The sequence below is a fragment of the Agelaius tricolor genome, unplaced genomic scaffold, assembly GCF_023055355.1.
Source record: "Agelaius tricolor isolate 1412-34295 unplaced genomic scaffold, bAgeTri1.0.p SCAF_1, whole genome shotgun sequence".
NCBI classification, from domain to species: domain Eukaryota; kingdom Metazoa; phylum Chordata; class Aves; order Passeriformes; family Icteridae; genus Agelaius; species Agelaius tricolor.
In genome coordinates, this window is record NW_027269261.1 from 12,435,044 (window position 1) to 12,454,372 (window position 19,329).

General features: G+C 41.3%; 1 protein-coding gene across 4 annotated transcripts in view; it reads right to left on the reverse strand.

Moving 5' to 3' along the window:
* The window catches only part of PPP1R21 (protein phosphatase 1 regulatory subunit 21), a 32,014-nt gene extending 14,222 nt beyond the window's left edge, over positions 1-17,792 (reverse strand). Inside the window, exons 1-14 of one of the 4 annotated variants that reach the window (XM_071423310.1) lie at positions 17,624-17,700; positions 15,587-15,788; positions 14,956-15,024; positions 14,414-14,560; positions 12,543-12,644; positions 11,697-11,861; positions 11,538-11,596; positions 9,074-9,168; positions 8,393-8,464; positions 6,752-6,804; positions 4,622-4,771; positions 1,494-1,595; positions 1,328-1,416; positions 315-451 (exon numbers count right to left, since the gene is read on the reverse strand). In XM_071423310.1, coding sequence (XP_071279411.1) covers positions 315-451; positions 1,328-1,416; positions 1,494-1,595; positions 4,622-4,771; positions 6,752-6,804; positions 8,393-8,464; positions 9,074-9,168; positions 11,538-11,596; positions 11,697-11,861; positions 12,543-12,644; positions 14,414-14,560; positions 14,956-15,024; positions 15,587-15,718 — 1,372 coding nt within the window. In that variant the 5' untranslated portion in view covers positions 15,719-15,788; positions 17,624-17,700. Of the gene's footprint in view, positions 1-314; positions 452-1,327; positions 1,417-1,493; positions 1,596-4,621; positions 4,772-6,751; positions 6,805-8,392; positions 8,465-9,073; positions 9,169-11,537; positions 11,597-11,696; positions 11,862-12,542; positions 12,645-14,413; positions 14,561-14,955; positions 15,025-15,586; positions 17,583-17,623 lie in introns of those variants that run through there. The other 3 variants (XM_071423319.1, XM_071423336.1, XM_071423328.1) reach the window with 3 other exon arrangements.
* Between the last annotated feature and the right edge of the window lie 1,537 nt (positions 17,793-19,329).

Consider the following 19,329-nt stretch of genomic DNA (forward strand, 5'->3'; position numbering starts at 1 on the left):
AGAGTGAAGACTGAAATAACCTCAAGCTATGAAATAACGATTTTTTACTGCTATTTACAGGATGCATTTGGAGATAGTTTCCCCAAACATACACACAAAGGCTTTACCTCATTTTATTAATTTTATTATTTATTAGCATGACAGTTGTAATAACCTTATGAAAACGAGGGGCTGGAAACGATGATTAGTAAGAAAATGTAGTTTATTAACCATTTCATAATTAGGAGGTGACAAATACAGACTGTCAATCATCCCATAAAAACCCACAGAAAAGCAGGCACAGGGTAGCCAGCCAAGCCAGAACTGACACTTACTTGGTAAGGCCAGAAGACTGACATATGTGTGGAGCTTCTCAAAGACTGCAGTCAACCTTTTCATGTCTCTGTGCAGCTCCATATTTCTAGCTCTTAAAGCAGCTGTGCAAAGAGAAGACTCACACTCTTCTTCCAAACTAGGAATATATGAATTATTTTTTTTAAAAGCAAGCAATTGTCTTAAAAATAACAAGCTCACGAGTTTTAGAGCACATAGGTGTTCTCTACCTCCCCAGTGCAAAGCAACAGCAGGCCAGGAATTGATTTTAGAAAGGCTAACACAGCAGAGGAACTCAGCAATACATGAAAATTACTGTGTGCATGGCCACTCCCAGGTGTTTCTGTCACAAGCCAGGAATGATTTACTCTCACAGCAAGGAACTGATTGCAGCAATTTAAGTTTGAAGACTTTTCCCTCTACTACATAAATTCTATTTTGCTTCCTAAGGAGCACGAGAACAGGTATAAAGGAGACATAAATCAAGAGGGTTTTTCTTCCTTAGTCCAAACCTCTCTTAAAGCAGCTCTTTGCACTTATAATTCATCTCCCTTCAATCAACTCAGGCACAAAGATTTTCCAGCAGAAGGGATGTAGACCTAGGCAGGTTTTACAATATTGTTACATTTACTGATTGATGAATAACCCTCAGTAAAGGTCAAGGCATTAACAGTTACAGTGTATCACATCTGTATAGTATCAATGCTGTTGAATAACACAAAGAAACATTAATGAAAGCTTCATTATTTTTAAAGTCTCATCTGTGAGGGAGGGTGTGCGTGGAGGAGCTTTAAAATACATGGTTTTAGTCCTAATACCTCAAAAAAGCTGTGCCTAGTCTCAAGGTTTAGAAAACAACATGCAAAAAAAAAAACCCAAAAAAAAGAGTTCAGCCTTTTAAGACAGCAGAGGCCAGAGTATTTTAAGGTTTGATTTAATATTTGAGTTGTAGATGCTGACAGTGCTGCATGCCTGGCAGAGTGCCTTTAAATTTGATCTATCAAATGAAAGGTACCTTTTTAACTGATAAGGAAGAATCTTTCTTAAAAAGCCTAAGTAGGAAGCTAATTGTTCTGAGAAGGCCTTCAATTTCACAGTTGTTTCCTGAAAGGAAAAAACAACAGGTAAGTGTTTTTGCTCTGTAAAAATCTTTTGTGGGTACTGAAAGGAGGAAATCTTACCAGGACTGTCACAGTATCCTCCGTGATGCTCTCAAACAAGTGCAGCATTCCTTCCTCCAGAGGGCGAACATAGGAAGCGTTTTCATGGAGATACTGTGAGAACTGAGGACACAGAGGTTTTAAAATGGTGCTTGCTGACAGCTCCTGTCAACTCTGCCAAGGTAACACCTGAACGGGACATTTTGGCCAAGCCCTGTCCCCCTCAACGATGCCTAAGATGTCACTAATGAGAGACAACAGTCCAGTGATGTACAGCAACCTCTTCTACAGTCAAAAACACACCTTGAGGGAAAGGGAGAAGCACTGGAAGTGCAGGGAAAACCACACCTAGAGCTTGGCCAGGGCATCCAGTCTCATTTCAACTGCCATGCACAGCACACCAAACCCTTGCTTTTTAGTTTTAAACATTCCTGCATTCCTTCCTCAACTCCATCCAGTTAAGGCTAGATCCATGCACCACTTAGCCACAGAATGAACTATCCCACCTTCCTCCCAAAAGTAGTCTGCCTCCCAGCCTTGTCCAACAGCACAAACATTTGCAAAGCTGTGCTGTGCAAAGTACTGAAGAATTAAACCCAAGTCAAACCAAGAGCAAGAGATGTGTCTCTTTTGTCTTTTCATCTGTGTCCAGCCCAGTTTTCAACAAGAGTCAAAGCATGCTAATGCTAATGCAAAGCACAGAGCTCCAACTGATCACAGGAGAATTCTTATTTCATGGACCTGCCTGACTTTGCCAAAAATTGCTTAATTAAATCCTACAGTAAATTTAGCCTTTAAAAAAGCAGACCTGAGAACATAAGGTGTACTCTTACACATCAAATGTAACACCACCATCAGCTTTTCATTTTGGTACCTCAGTATCACAAAAAAGCTTCTTCCACAAATTAATACAGGTAGGCAAAAGCAATCCTGGCTTTTATTTTACCCCACAGAAAGATACCTTCACCTTTGATTATTTACACCACAAGAGCAGCTAAAGATCCCAGGCAAACAGAGTCCAAGAGATTTTAATTGTTCCTTGTGTTATTGCAGTGTGGTAACACAGTGTTAACAAGAAGAGTGAGATGCTAAGCTCTGATCCATGCATGCACAAACCTGGTGGAATTAGGGAAAATTCCTAAATCTAAAGAGGAAGAAATAACACATGCAGAATGCTCCTGGCTTGTGTTGCAAGAGAGAGGACTTGAATTATCCAGCATGATGCTGTAGACCCAGCAGAACCCAGCAATCCAACCCTTAAAGAGAAAAGGAATACTTGAACCTGGCAGGGAATTGTCCACATCTACTTTGAGTGTTTGGTGGGGAAAATAGCTTGAAAGCACCAGACAAGACCTGGAGTTGGGGAAAAATAAATCAGTGCAAGTCTGCTAAGCCACTACTTGACACTTGTTTCATCTTCTCTACCATATTAAGGGGACATTTTTGACCAACTTGGTGGAGTAGCTAAAAATAAAATTTAAAAAAAATCACCCTGAGAACACTTGCCAAGCAAATGGATAAATTAATAAAAAATACAGGAGCAACTACAGCTTCAGTGAGCAATAAAAGATGCTTCAGTACTGGAAAGTCACAGCAAAAGCCCTGAGAAGTAGCATGCATTGAGGGAATTAGGCCATGAATACACAACGGGGCAGAGTACAAGAGACATAATTATGAAAACAAAGCCTGAACTACTGAATCAGACTCAATTATAAGAAAAGGAAAATGAAATTATGGTTCTGATTAAGTTGCCTGTTTCAGCTGTGCTGAAAAACAATAAAGAAGTGTTAACTAGGAGGTCAGGGAAAAAAAAATCTGTGAGGAGAGATGTCTAGGAAATCTGATTTTATTGCTTTAGTGTAAACAGCAGTAGTATCTGAGAATGCAGTCACCACACTGGACCACATTAAAAAAAAAAAAGAGAGACCACTCCTGCCCCAAAAAATCTTAAAGATGACTAAACCCCATCATTTTCACAGGAAGGACATGCCATTCTGAGTGCATTTGGTGGCAGCAGCAAGAAAATGTTCTCAAACTATGCTGAATCTCTGCAGAAGGGTGTTCTTGACTAAAACAGTTGAAACAACTGAGAAGACAAACAGAAAGGGATTCTCTAGTAGATAACCACCTCCATAAACATATTTGTTACCTGAAAAGAGGTTATAGGAGGTTTTCCAAAGAACAAGAAAGTTTTGTCATAGTTAACATTGACACCACATACACTGCAGCCACTTGATCAATGCAAACCACAATTCACCTCAGCACCTTAAGTCTGAGCCCTGGCAGCTACTAAACTGGAATTAAGAGACTGAATCACAAAATACTCCCTGCAGCTTAAATACTCATAGATCCCCTTAAACTACGAAGTCAACTCTGATCTTAAGGCAATTTGTTCCAAAGCATACATGTATACATCCCCACACAAATCCTTGTGCATAGTTATTTTCTCTAGTTCACAGCATAGGAAAACAAAGTCAAAACATGCAGCTCAACAGCTCTGGATGACACTCTCAGAAAACCTTTCCATAGAATTGTGTCAAAAGAGATGAGTCAGATTTCTCATACTAATTTCAACATAGTTTACAAACTTGAAGCTTCAGAACACTTACAGGAAACATCTTCACACAAGCAGCCCAAAATCAGATTATAAAGTTGTTTTTTGACAAGGGAACAGAGCCCAGGTTCTCTCCCTCATATAAGTCTACCTTTTATCCTTTATTTAATATTACAGCTAAACACTTTAAACACAAGACCAGATTCTGTCTCAGCATCTCCTATGCCCCAGTGCATTAACTAAAACAAGCTCTATTCAGCAGTGCAATATTTGTGAATTATTATTTTCAAACAAGTCAGCTGAACTTTCAACAGATGCACTTCAATTCAGCAATTAAAAAAGCAAAGCTTTGATTTGATTATCACATTTCTCTTCTAGCAGAGGCACAGGGGAAAAGGATTCTCTGCAGCTACACCTCATCCACATTCAGAGAATTCATGGAGCAGAAAAGATGTCTCATGCAGGAGGGGCTGGCTCTCAGGAACACACTCACAGCATTCCAGTAAAGGTGGTGCAATTTTCCCTGACTAAGATCAATCACTCATTAAAGTCCAACTAATTGAATACATTTGTAGCTGAAGTGTGTAAACTTTACCTTCTGATTCAAGGGTGATATTGTGTCTGTTGCAGAATCAATGGGGAAGATCTGTACCTTCTGCTCAGTGTATGTGTGGAAGTTCAGGAGAGCTGTTACAAGTTCTTGGACAAAAGCCAGGGCCTGGCCAGCAAGGTCTCGCAGCTTCAGCTGGAAAGAAAGTTATAAAATGATTGTGTTTGAATGGAACTATTTACATATGAGAAAAAAACCTGTCTGGATACAAAAAATCATTATCAGCAATTTCTTTCTTGTTGTTATTTCAGCCTAAAATACACAACAGCAATTATTTTAAACTTATTTTTTATTCACAAACTACAGAAGGGCATATTGTTCTCTGACAACAAAGTATCTCTTTATTTCACACAACTGGTGATGGTTTGCCTCTGCTGCATTTTTCAAACTTGCAAGCCACAAAAACACTGAGAGGTCAGCACAATTACAGAAACCATGCCTGAAATTTCCAAAGAACAACAATTGCTGACAACAGCTCAACACCAGGTTGCGAGGAAACCTCAATTTAATTAGTAAAAAACAATGATGTTTTCTCCCAGAATTAAAGGTGTCTGCTTCTCTAACCAAGAGCACTCAATTCTTATTCTCCTGGACACAGCTGAGCTGCTGCTCATGAGTAAGGCTGTTCTGTGGCTTCAGTACAGCAGGAAGGTATCAAAGAAATTAATCCAGAATGGAACATAAATTCAAGAGAGAAGAAAACTACTCCCTGTTGGGATTTATGGGAAGAGAATAATGTTATAGTGACATTTCAACCAAGAATAACTTATCCTTTAGAGACTCTTAATGCTTCAATGGACTGTTAAATCAGGTCAGTCTTGATTATGGATCTGGGATGGTGGCAAGTAATTAAAGCAGTCATTATACCCAGCTTGTATATGTTAATTAGTCTTGTAAGGAAGGGAAACACACACATTGCTGTTTTGCTGTCCTTTACACCACAGCCTGCGCTAATACACCAACATTTTGCCTCCACTGGCAAAGCCAGTCATAAAAATCTGTCCTGGAGTATTTTCAAGATTGCAGATCTTGAAGCATGAGGCTGCCTGACATAGTGCTGGCAGAAAATAGCAAAAGGAGAGTTTCCATGCAGTTATTCAGATTTTTCTTGGAACTCAGCAGCAGCAACCTGAAATTTAAGGTTATTTCCATCACAAAGCTGAACAGCAAGTCACCTGTTCTCACAGCAGACATTATTGGGAAAAAGGTCTCTTTACAGGCACTTCTGAAGAATGGAGAAAGCAGTTATTTTAAATCTTCCTGCAGTAGCATCTGAATGCACTAACTTGAAGACTTGAGACACAAGGAAACAGAAAAACCCCATAGTGCTGAAGAGTCCATCCTCAATGGTAGCAACACAGGAAAATTTTGACTGCATACAGGTTTCTGATTTGCTATTGTAAAAACCCTTAAAATATTCAGCCATTCACAAAATGCTCATTTTTGAATATTGAATAAACAACATTCACAAGGAATCTCATTAAATTACAGCAGTGAACAGAAACTGTTTTCTAAAAACGTTTCAATATATAAGAGTTATTCTGCTGCAAGCAAGAGGTGCTTTGGCAAGAAGTATCCCACAAAATGTAAATGAACCATGCAGAGATCTCCAAGTGACATGATTTATTCCTTGAAAGGGTTGTGATTGGTGACAAGTAAAGTTACCTAATACAGCATTTTAGTGCACATACCACTGCGCAGTTTTACAACTGCACACATTCTCTAAAGCTCAAATGAAGTGACTGAAGTGATGTGACTCAGTTTAAGGGAAAAGGAATTTAGGATACCAAACCTACCTTTTTCCAACAAAAGGCCTCTGAACTACTGTAGTTTTAATCAACTTTAAAAATGAAATGTTCCACCTTCTAGCTCACTGAAGGTTGACACAATAAAAGAATATTTCATATAACTTTAATAAGACTCCTTGATCTAACAACAATATACACAAGCTCTTGAAAAGTGCAGAGGCTCTGTGGGCAGAAATGCTCTCAGAATATCATGACAGTAGTAAGACAGGCTATCTTCTGCTATTTGAGGTACTAAAATGACTGGTTGTATTTCAGCATCTGTGTACAAAGCTGTGCAGAGCCACAGGAAAGCACAAGAAGCTCTTACCTGATTCCTTCTGTTGTGCAATGGTACATTCAGAGCATTGTATCGAGCAGATCCTACGGGACAAAAATTGAGTTTTATGCACTTGTTAAATTGTGGGGGAGAGACATTTTTTGGTAAATACTGATTTAAAAAAGAAAATGCATTGCAGGGATATTACAGGTTATGTAAGCAATATTAACTAAAGAGATGCAAACAATTGACTCAAACAAAGTAGGCCTAAATATCCTCACTTAAGGGTTTCTGTGATTAAGTGGAAGGGAAAGTAGTTCAATACTTGCCTCAGATTGAAAGCCAAATTTAATCATCTGAAGACCCTGAATTTGAAAAATAAGAGCAGACTCCTTTTGCCCAAAGAACAATATTCATCACAAACAAGAGTGAAAAAATCTTGTAAAAGAAAACACACTTAAAGAATTCAAGATTAGTTTCGAATTTCAATTACATGCCAAGGAGGGGCCAAGTAAGACTAATATATTTTTGAATGGTTTCCATGTTTTTAAAGCTCTTGTATACATTTAATATGGTGATAATTTAGACTAAGATGTACTCTCCATGTATTTCAGCATTCTTCTCTAGTCATGAAGTAACCAGAATGATTATTCAGTTACAAGCAGCCACAATTGGAGGGGCAGAGGGCTATTTATACATAGAGAACAGCTTACAAAGCCTTAGAGATTTAAAAGGGGTCACACCCATTCTCAATTCAGTTGAACAACAACCAGCTTAGTTTAAAATTTGCTCACAAAGGAAATTTACAGTTTCTTACTCCTTTTTTGTCATTCACATTTGGCTATTAAGACATGGGAAGAGGTAGTTACAATTTAGAGGAAAATAACCCTGTTCAAAATTATTGAATCCTACTTCTAACTAAATGCTTCAAGAAACTTTTTCTCTCTGTAAATCATTCTTAGCAGTCATTTGATTGTTACTGAAATTAGCTGCTAGTTACACTTGAAGCCAACTACAGGGTCTCTAGAAACAGCTGGAATCCACAGCAAACAAACACTTCCTGACTTCCACTGATCCTATCACTAAAGAAAAGTTCTCTATTTGCAGTGTTTTCTACTACACAAGCAAGGCATTATGCTATGGCAGCTGAGTGAGCAGAAAAATTACTTTAGCAAAGTTCTTGCTACAATGATAAGCACCTAAAAACAATGCAAGCTAAAGAAGCCAGCGAAGTAGAAATAGGCAGCAGATGCCAGGCAAAGAGAGAGAAGTGAAAAGGATCCCAGCTCCAGGCACCAACACCTCAGTGTGATGTGCTGTATGGGAGTCAACATTTCCTGCAGAGATGATGATCTGGTGTTCCTAAGCCAAGACTCACTGGATTGCCAAACCAGTGGAGAGCTTGGCACACCCTGCAACACCTGCCAGATCAGCTTTTAGAGAACCTAAGGCTACTTAAAACACTGTCAGCAGGTTTTAAACTGAATGAAAAATGCAAAAAGCCACCAATGAAATACACAAAAAATTCAAAAGCCTGTTTTCACTTCTCTGCTCCTTCTTCACTACTTTCAGCTTTTTCACTATTCCAGGTCCTTCTTGTCTTGAAGGGTCCAGAAGAGTGCAGGCAGTGCCTGCCCAGCCTTGTGTTCAGCTGTTTAGGAAAGCACACAGTGCACAGCAGCACATACTAACCCATGCTTGTACCAAAGCCATGCAAAGGCTGAGCACTCCTAACTCCAGGGGATCCTCTGCACTTCAGCTGATCTAGCAGCAGTTGGAAAGGAAGCAGAAAAGCATTGCTTCAGGTAAAAGTCCCCAGGTCCAAAGGGCTTTTTTCCCCACGAAGGGACAAACAAGTCTAAGCAGCCTTCAGGTAAGAACTACTCTGTGTGTTTTCTGATCAGTGAGACAGAAATTCCCCACTAGAAATAAGTGCATCAATAATGATGCAATATCTCTGCAGCCACCAGTTTTCCCCCACCTTAACTTACTGCACCTCTTGAATATACTCTGCCAAAAATAATACTCTTTGAGATGAGTATCCAATCTTTATGGAGCAGCCATTAAATTGACAGTGTTCCTTCATCATTTACAATATTCTGTCAACACTAAATAAGACAAGTGGCAAATCACTCAAAAGCCTTCAAAAGTTTCAATTTTCATTATACATATAAAAACTTGGTATTTTAGAATTACTGAAGAAGACCATGACAAGTATCAGGAATACTTACTACAGTTACCTCCAAGTGTCTGTTCAGATGTCCAACATTTCTTACAGCTAATACATTTTAATTCATAAGGAGTTCTCCCTCCAGATGGATACCCCAAAAAAAAAAAAATCAAACAAGATACCCAGACCAAGGCAATACGTACTTGTGTCATTAAAAGGTACTTTTTCATTAATTATGCATAGAGATTCTTCCAGTCTACTGCCCAAAGCTGCTTGAAGATTCTTTAGCTGTTGCTGGCTAAATAACAAAGAGACAAACGAAAAACCACACACACACACACACATTGTAAACCTTTAAAATTTCATCTGTATCACCAACACCATATCTCACTATAGGCATCCCTTGAGTGTACAGGTATCTGTCTCCTTCTAGAAGCTAGATAAAATAAATAGAGTGGGAGTCATTTGTCCTCCTTTATCTCATATTTAACCCAACATTGAATCCTGATCCCTAACAAAAGCATTGAAAGTTACCATAAACTTGTAAATCCCATTCCTGAGAAGCTCCATTTACTTCAGAGTTAAAATTCACCTTATCTTCCTATAGTGCAACTATTATATAAGCTATATGAAGGCATTCTTTTCTACTAGAATTTGGATGGGAAGATAAAAGGGCCTCCAAATGAGTTATTATGCATCCAATGCAGTATTCCAATAAGCAGGCAATGAGTTGTCAATAATTCAATTAACTATGTCACATCACTATTTGAGATACCACAAAGGCTTTTCAAAACCCATATTTTTAAACACTGCTATGATACTGCCTGTTCTGACAAGACTTGACAATTATGTTCCTGATGCATTCCCAAGCGATTTTTCTCTAAATTTTCTTCATTTGCATTTGACTGTGCATGTACATGTGAACCTAAGTAATTAAGATTACTAATATAATGAGAATAGATTGCTGAGATGAACAGTAACATATTCCAGCATATACATATATCTACAAAGAACACTCCATTATTGATTAAGACCAAATTCCACACCTTACCCAACTTAAGCCCCCAAATTCTTCACTGTTTTGCTTCCTGTTTGACATCTAGAACTCCTGCACATATAGTGGAGGCTGGGGGGAAGGTGTCAAAGTGACAGGGGTTTTTTTCCTTTCTTACAGTATTTGATACACAGAAACTTAGCAACTCTAACAAAGCAAAATAATCCAAAATAGACAAGGGAGATATGAAGAAACTGGCCAATAGGTAGCTCATGCACATTTACAAAGGTTTTTCTTGGAGAGCAGCTCCATAATTGCATGGAAACTGTACAGCAGGTACTGCAGCAGCACTGAGCATGATAGAAAATTAATTCCAAGACAAACTGCAAATGTACTGATAGCTCCTATTCAGACTTACAGGAATGACAAACAAGTAGTTTGACATGTTTTGCCTTACATTCTGCCCTTTAATTTTCAAGGCATGCAGGCTGTCAAGTCCCATATCCTCTGGCTTTTCTGAGTAAAGTGTGGGTGTCAGAGGCAAATGGATCCCTTCCCTTGACAAAGCAGGGAAAACAGAAGGGCAGTATTCTCAGGGACACATCCTGCCATGTGCTCAACAGACAGTGATTTCAGTGTTTAACATGAAGTGTCAGGCTTTATTACTTTTAAAAACTTAATACAGTATCACTTAAAATAGTAGGGATAACTTTTTACAATAACATCAATTATCCAGTCACCATGGAACATGATAGACAAAGCCTGAACTGACTAGTAACAGATTAAAACTACAGCTTTTCAAACACCACAAAAAAAGCAAAGAACAGCCACACACAGCTTTCCTCCTCTTTTGCAAGTCATTTTTAGTGAAACCCTTACTTGTATTAGTGGAGTTATTGGATACAAGTATCTTCACATCTATCAACATCATTAAAATACCCATGAGGGGTACCTCATGGTAAATGAGGGTTACCATGTCAAAGAAGGAACTCTGCATCTGATCATTCACTACACATCTTATTCATTGCATTAAAGATCTATACTGCACATGTTTCTTCTAAAAAAATGCAGTTTAATGAACTTCAGAGAAATGCACCCTAATTTCATTTGGGCCACAGTCCTCAACGTCTTCAACTTGTCTTCAAGACAATGAAAATATTCCAAAACTAACAATATAATTCCCTGTTCAAATATTCTAGCTGAGAACATTATAGCTGAAGAAAAAAAATGGTTCAAGAAGCTTTTGCAATGGAAGGGAATTTCTAAAACTCTTTTCCATCAGTTCTCTCAGGATATGTTACTCAAACTGTTCTTAGAAGCAGTTTTTACAAACTCACATATCTTTGTTTCATACAAAATTTCACTTCCTATGGTTTTGCATTATAAATAAATTCTTCCAACTTTCATCAACATTGCTGGTACTGAAAAAGCTTGGAGACAAAACTGCTCTTACTGAAAGCAGAAATTGTCTAGTGGAATTGTCTGGTTCCATACATAGCAAAGGAAAAGGGGGCTTGACCTGCACTAATCACATTTGTCCTCATGATAATACAAATTGAGTTTTATCAAAGTCTTTCAATTAAACCCCTTTTTAAAATGATATTCTTAAAAAACAATCCAGTCAATGTTTCACAGCAATTATTTCTTTACATCAATGAAATAAAGCCACTTACCATTCTTCAGTTCGAAGCCTACAGTCCTTAGCTTCTCTTTCTAGTGTCTGAGACTTGATCTTTATGCAAGAAGATAATCTCACAATGTAAGTGCTGACAAAGCAAGACATTGCATTTCAAAACTTTTCAAACTTGCAAGCAAGAGGAAAAACTCCTTACTTCTAGTTTGGCTTTATCATTCTGCAGCTTTTCTATGGTCTCTGTGTATTTCTTTGTTAAGCTGTCCACCACAGCTTGGTGCTGGGCAGCATCTGTTTCCAAAACCTCCAGTCTGCTCCTCAGCTCTGCTTCTAAACGTTTGTGCTGCTCATCTGCTTCAAAGAACTACAGGAAGGAAAGAAAAGCTCTTTTAAAAAGCTTCATTTTACTACTGAATCCAGTCCTTTAAGTTACTCCAGTCCTTTAAGTTACTCCAATTTCATTAGGCAGATCAGGTTAACAGCAATTACCAGTTCTCAGAAAAATAGAAATTTTATTTTATTTTATTTACAGAGAAAAGATTCAGGAAAGTTTTGTAGCACTAATAATTTTTAAATATATTGCTGACTAATAGCAGGCACACGAAAAACTGAACTTGAGCCAAAAGGTTTTTCTCAAGTTTTCTAAAATGAAATGCATTCCACTCTGGTGAAGTAGCTCCTAATTAAGGCGACCTGCAGAAAATATTTTAAACTTTAAAGCAATTCTGAAACAGTTAATGAACTAGTAAGAAATTTCCTATCAGTACCAGGCTATTTTCAGTAGGGCAGCTGTCACCAAAAGTTAAAAATCTGAATGAGAAAACATTGTATTAGGTGATTCCACACACTGTCTTAGGAATCCAAAGTCAAAATACTTGATTTTCCTAGTGAACATCTTTATAAACAATCTAATCTAATCCACTGCTTTGCATACAACTAAGCTTCTAAACCCACCAGTTTTCAGACAGCACTTTACTTTCCGTATCTTTGGTTGTAACACCAGTTCTCTGAACCAACAATAAAGACAAAACACAATTTCACTCACAAGTATATGCAGTCGTTCATTTTCTTCTATTTTCTTCTGAAGATCTTCATTGAAGACACTTTTCTGTTCTTGACTCAGCTGAGATGAGGATTCTACACTTTTCTAAAAGAGTCAAAATGCACTCATTATGTCCAAGTCCCAGGTTTGTGAGAACAGCTCCCACAGGTTATTCCCAGAGGGGCACACCAGCAGATGTCCTGCTGACACTGACTGACACATCAAAAGTGGGAATATGGCACTCAGCACCAGCCTCAAGGCAGCCCACTTTCCTTTCCTTCACCCCCCTGTGACCCTGCCTGGAGAAAGCCTCCACTCAGGGGTCCCACCCACACTCCCAGGGAATCAATCAATCCATCACTTGGATGGGCAGCAGCCCACCTGAATTCACTGGAATCCTGCATGATCCCATGCAGTCAGCAATCCCAAACTATCCATACCCAGGCTCAGCTGCTTTGCTAGCTGTGTGTAAGGCACACCTGTGCCCAGGTGTAAGGCAGGTTGCTCTCAGCAGGCTGCAGCACAAGGTGCCATGGAAGCACAGGGTCTTCCATCAGCCACACACATCCCCCTGCCTGTTTCCTCATTTTCCACTCATTTAATCCAAAAGACTCAGATCACTGAATCCCACACACCACACTGCTGAAGAAAGGTATTATCTCCAAACACAGGGGAGATTCTATGCATTTAAACTCAACACCAAACCTCAAGAACTAAGGATATGTAGGGCAGATAAGTCACCTCTGTGTTTGATGCCAGCCTGTGAACTCCACCTGAGATATGGGCACATGTTCTGCTCCTTCTAAAGGGATTGCACTCTAACACAGACCAGGGAACTAAAGCTGTGCATTTTAACAGGAAAGAAACTCAGTGGCAATTGTTTGCAAAGCTCCTAAAGACAGGCTGATGTCCTTGAAAATTTGGAAACACAGCTAGCAAAACAGTAACTAACACAGTTTGAAATAAAAGAACAAAAGGGTCAAGCTGCATTTGAAAGAACAATCTATTGTGGTGCAAGAATAATGTAGAGAGAAGCACTGTGCTTGTCAAGGAATTGGAAAACAGAAAAATGGGCAAGAGTTTAGGGGAAAAGTAAGAAAGATGATCTTACTACTAATCAATTGAATCATCTATCTAAAGCCAGTCTTGATAACTACAGCACATTGAGAAAAGACAGCACCAAAAAGAAAAGACAGCAGTAATTAAGAGGGGTTTCTTCATGAGGAAAGTAGCAAGAAATGCTTGAGAATTACTGAAGTCCAAGCACACCACCCCTGGAATTGTGATGTTACCTACAGAAGGCACAGCTGGTCTTAGAATATGACATCACAAGGTTTAATCAGCAAGCATTCTGGCAGAAAAGATCAGTGTTGAAATCATTCTGTCATTTTGAAATAAGATAAAGAATACAAGCTAAAAATTTAGATTTCAAAGCATTTGACAAGATTCACATAGAAAAGCTATGATCACAGGCTGAAGAGTTAACTACCAACATCCAAATTACAAAGCAAAGAGGTGGGGATGGGAAATGAAGAGTGATCAGCTTTCTGCAGAGCAGCTGACTAATCACAGAGCTCCAAAGTATTTCCCACTTTTTTGAACACTTAATAAATATCCATAAGAAGACAGCAATTCAGCATCAGTCAGCTGACAGACTAGAAGAGTAGAGAACTACACAGCATGCATTATATATATATATCAATATGTGTTTTATGGGTGTTTTCACTCACATCAGGTAAAATAACACAAGTTCTGACAAGAACATTCAGCTCAACCCTTGACACAAAATACCTGCTGCTAAAACTCAGGATAAGGCTTTGACAGGTGAGGAGCAGACATCTGCTAAGCAAGTTTTCTTTGCCTTCAGCACATACCTTGTTCTTTTTGCCTCGAGCTTCACTTAATGCAAGTTCATCCTGAAGTAGCTCCACCCGCTTGGCAAGCTGCTGATTTCGAAAGGTCAAACTGTCCATTTCTTGTTGCAGTTTTCTCAGGGACTGATCCTTCATCTTCAGTTGTTCCTGAATGACAAAAAAAAAAAATTAATTTTAAAATCTTCACATTTATTTTTACACATTAAAAACAAGTACAAGTTAGAAAATTGCTACACTTTTGAAACACTGAAGAGACAAAGTATCATTTCTGAACTAAAATAATGTATTTCACTTCCTTGAGCTGGTCACAGATCATACCCAAGTAGCTATTTAATTCTATAATTATCAAGAATCAAACTTCCCCTTTTACAAACTCAGCACTTACAGAGAACAACAGGCTAGCAGCAAAACAGAAATTCTTTTACTAAAATCAAGTTCCCTCCTCATTCTTTTATTAACATTACTTTTTTGTAAAAAAGTACCCCATACACTTATTTTGTCACAGCTTAGTCCACCTGACATGAGCAGTTTTTAGAGATTACCTTCAGTGAGGCAGAGTTTGCTTGCTCATCTACAACTCCTTTTTTCAGGACTTGGTTCTGAGCACGAAGCTGAAAAACAAGAGATGCCAGTAACCATGCAAGGCAGCAGAATGAACAAAACCCATCCATGAGAAAGTGCAGAAAGCATCACATTCTCTCAGGAGTGCCAGGTGAGAATGCCTTTTCAAGTGTTCTCTTCAGACAGACAGCAGTGGTATCAGGTTGAAAAGGCATCCAATTCACATCCTGACTTGCCAAAGAACAAGAAGTAACTTTACCACCTGGACATTTTGGTCAAATACAACAGAATTCTTAATAAATATCCTTGGAGACCAGTTACTTAAATATAATTAAGATCTGAAGAACTAGGAACAAATATGGAAAAGTTGCAACCTCTTTCTTGACTAATGAAGTTCCTGGTCATATTCAGGGCTATTTCTGTCTCTCCCCTCTTCTTCCCAAAACTGTTTATAACCAGTTCTGGAACTCAAGCAGAACTCAAAGTCAAAATCTGTATTAATTCAAGAGGAGTTTAATGCACAATTACTTATTACCAGTGGCAGCAGATGATCCAGAGAGAACAGAGTAACATAGAAAGCATACAAAGAAAAGCCCTCTAAGCCTTACTTACACAGTACCCAAAATCGGAGCTAAAATCACTGCAGTGAAAAGTGATACTCAAGAAATCTATTTCCCACAGAGTCACTCCACAGAGTACCTCCACCCTGCAGCAATGAGGATACTGACAGTTCCATTGTCCCATTCCTTGAAAATTGCTTGGATCCTGGTTTCTTCAAAGGCAGTTTGCATTCATTAGACATGTGTGAGTCCAGCTGTTGCAGATATAAATTAAAAGGGTTTGTGCAGGTATCTGGCAGGTGCATAAAAGGCAAGACTCAGTGTAAAACAGCAGTGGCTCATTGTTTCAGTGTGATGACTGAGTGTATTTGAAAGGTCAGAAGTCACTGCTAAGCACAGCTGTTTCCCCTGCAGTGTTCCCACTGTGCTGCTCAGGCATCACGAAGACAAGACAAGAAAGCTCCCAGTGCACACAGAAAACCTTCCAAGCACAGGGTTTCCCTAGCAAGAAGGAGCAGTGCAGTTTTCCACAGCTGTCTCTGTGCCACAACTACTTCTGCAGGGACATGTGAGGAGCAGAGAATGAAGCAGCTCAGTCCTGCTGCACACACAGACCCAGCTGAAGTGGGACCCACACAGGCTGCCACAAAGCTGCTTTGAATATTCCTTCAGGAGAGAGCCAGCAGCTGCAACTTGTGTGTTTTCAGAGTCTCCTCTTCTCCTCATCCTTCTTCTGGACTGGTCTGTGAACCAAGAGGAAAAGCAATCCTTTGGCAGGGACTTCCCCCAGCACTGCTTGAGTCCGTCAGACTCTTGTCCACCTCCTTCCATGGCTTTCAGAGCACCTTTAGGTGAGCAGGCTACTCCAGGGCTACTCTCCATTTCCACCTGCACACAACAAGCAGCCAACAACAAAGAGAAGAGGGCTCTGCACAGGGGAGTCCCACAATGAGCTGCACTGCACGAGAAATGGGATGAGATGAAAAAAAATAGTTCCAGAAAAGGAGCAATGGCACAGGCTGAGAAGTGCATGGTGAAGGTCAAAGAAAGCTCCTGGGCACCATGATGCTAAAAGAAAGGATCCAGCAGCAGGAACTTTGGGAAGCTATAGTCAGAAGTCCACATTTCCAATGCTCATTCAGGAATCAAGCACCAAAATCCCTCCATTATCTCATCCTCAGCCACTACTGATCTCCAAGGAATAACAGAGCCTCTGTATAAAACAAGGCATGTGAATTCTGTGACCTACAAAGCTGCAAAACAAATTAAGTGTTCTTAAAGCTATTTTGTGGCATCAGTAAAAGGGCTATCTGTAAACTATTTAGATGCTACACATGGTGTTTTTGCAACGGTTCCAGGGAGAAGAGTATTTAAAGACATGATTCTGTAAGCTGGGAGAAGTGGAGGAGTGTCAAACACAGACAAGTGCCTTGTAACATTTGCTGATGTGCGGCTGCACAAAAAGTGCTGCTTTTCTTCCCCAAGGCTGCTGGAGGACGCTGCCACTCAAGACCAAGAGTCTCCTCTTCCTTTGAGTGAAGAAGAAAGAATGAAGGGATCTGTGCTAAGCAAGGCTCCACTATTTCACAAGTCACCTCAGGCACCATGGAAAGGAAAGGCATTCTCCACTACGGGTTACACATCTCTGCAAACCCCGTGCCAAGCAGCACCACAGACGGGATGCAAAGTCAGCTAGGGCAGAAGAAGGGGGACAGACAGGAGGCAAACGTGGAAGCAAATGTCCTGCTCGCTTCCAAGCGCCACTGACACCGCCGAGCTCCCGCACCCGGGAGCTCGCACGGGGGGAGCACGGCCGGCACCGGGACAAATGTTCACCGGGCAAAACCAGGGCCCGAGCCCGCCTGGAAGCGGGGAGCAAGGGAAACACGGCCAGTGTCAGTCCCCCGGCACAGCCGAGCCCGGTGTGGGCACGGCAGCACGTCCTGCACACGGGGCCGTTCAGCCGCGCTCCCCCGGCACCCGCAAACCCGCACCTCCCGCCTCACGCCCGGCACCCCGCGCTCCCGCGGAAAGCAGCACTGCAGCCCCGAGCGGAGCCGGCACCGCGGGCCCCGCTGGAGCCCGGTACCTTGGAGTACTCCTGGGCCAGCTTCTGGTACTTCCCCTGCAGCTCCGCCGCCGCCGCCATCTCCGCCCCGCCGGCTCGGCTCAGTTCGGCCGGACTCGGGCGCTGCCGGCGGCCCCGCACGCCCGCGAATGGCAAGACGCACTTCCGGGTTCAGGGCGGCGGGAACGCGGTGACGTAACCGCGCCGTGCGCGAGGCGGCGGGGGCGGAGCTTTAAGCCGCTGGCGCCGCCATCTTGACGCAACTTCCAAGATGGCGGCGAGGGGGGCGTGGCTGCGGGGGGTGGAGCGGGTCTGGTCACGTGACACTGACGAGGCGCTCGCAACGTTGCCTCGGCAACGGGCTACGGGGCGCCGCCCCGCCCAAAAAGCTTCGCCCGCGAACGGGGCTGGGGGTCATGTCGCGATAATCGCGATGCTCCGGTGTCCCGGCGCCATCCCTGCCTGGCACCGTGCCGGTCCCGCGGCTCCCCGGCCGGGCAGCGCTATCGGCAGGGGGAGCCCCGGGACTCGCACAGACGCTGAGGGAGCCGCGGGTATTCGCGGGCCCATGACGGATCAGTGAGACAAAAGGCGGGTCCGACACTGCCCTCAGCGCCCAGTGCGGGTCAGTGCCCGCGCCCGGCTCTCCCCACAGCCTCCAGCCCTCACCGAAGGATGTGGAAAACGCCAGCCACTTGTTTTTAAAATTTTAAAAGTTTAATGATAATAAAATGGTGATAAAAATAACGATATAATTAGAGTAATAACAACTTGGGCAATTTGGATTAGGACAATGTGAGACAATAGAAACAAAGAGTTGCGGACGTCCGGGTACCTTTTTCTGGGCAGCACAAGCCCGAAAAAGGACACACGTTAACAGAGGATTAACCCTTAAAAACAACAGCCTGTTGCATATTCATACACCTCATACATGATGCATAAATTCCATTCAAACACAGGATTCTGTCTGGTCAGTGTCAGCTTCTTCCTCTGAATCCTGACGGCATCTTCAGGGCTGAGTGAGGCAGGAAGAAGTTCGTTTCTTCTGATAAGAGAACAATAAATTCTTTTTTTCTGAAAGATTTAGGTGTCCTGTGGCTGCTATTTCTTTTTCTTTAAAAAGTATCTTACATAGCATAGTTTCTATTTTAACATTATAACTTAAAACTATATTTAACACACTACTAAAAAAAAATACAGCATAACTTTCTAACACAACACATATCATATTCGTTTTAATATTTGCGAAAAGCCAATCATAAAATATGCATTTTTCTCAAGGAGATGCTGAGCGTATCCATTATATCCCGGTGAAGGAGAGCACGGGTAGATCCCCAGCTGTGCAGAAACCCGAATTCCACAGTCTGGGGTATCACTGCGAGGGGATCTCATCAATGCATGTAAATATCCCAGGGTGCCCAGGGGATGGTGCCAGGCTCTGTTCAGTGGTGCCCAGAGGATGAGGAGCAATGTCTGTAAACTGAAACACAAGAAGTTCCTCCTCAGCGTGGGGAGGAATTTCTTTACACTGAGGGTGGCAGAGCCCTGGCACAGCTGCCCAGGGGGGCTGTGGAGTCTCCCTCCCTGCAGACATTCAGAGCCCACCTGGACACGCTGCTGTGTCACCTGCTCCAGGTGACCCTGCCCTGCCAGAGGGGTTGGAATGGATGATTTCCTCAGATCCCTTCCAACCCTAACAATTCTGTGATTTTGTGATTCTGGCTTTC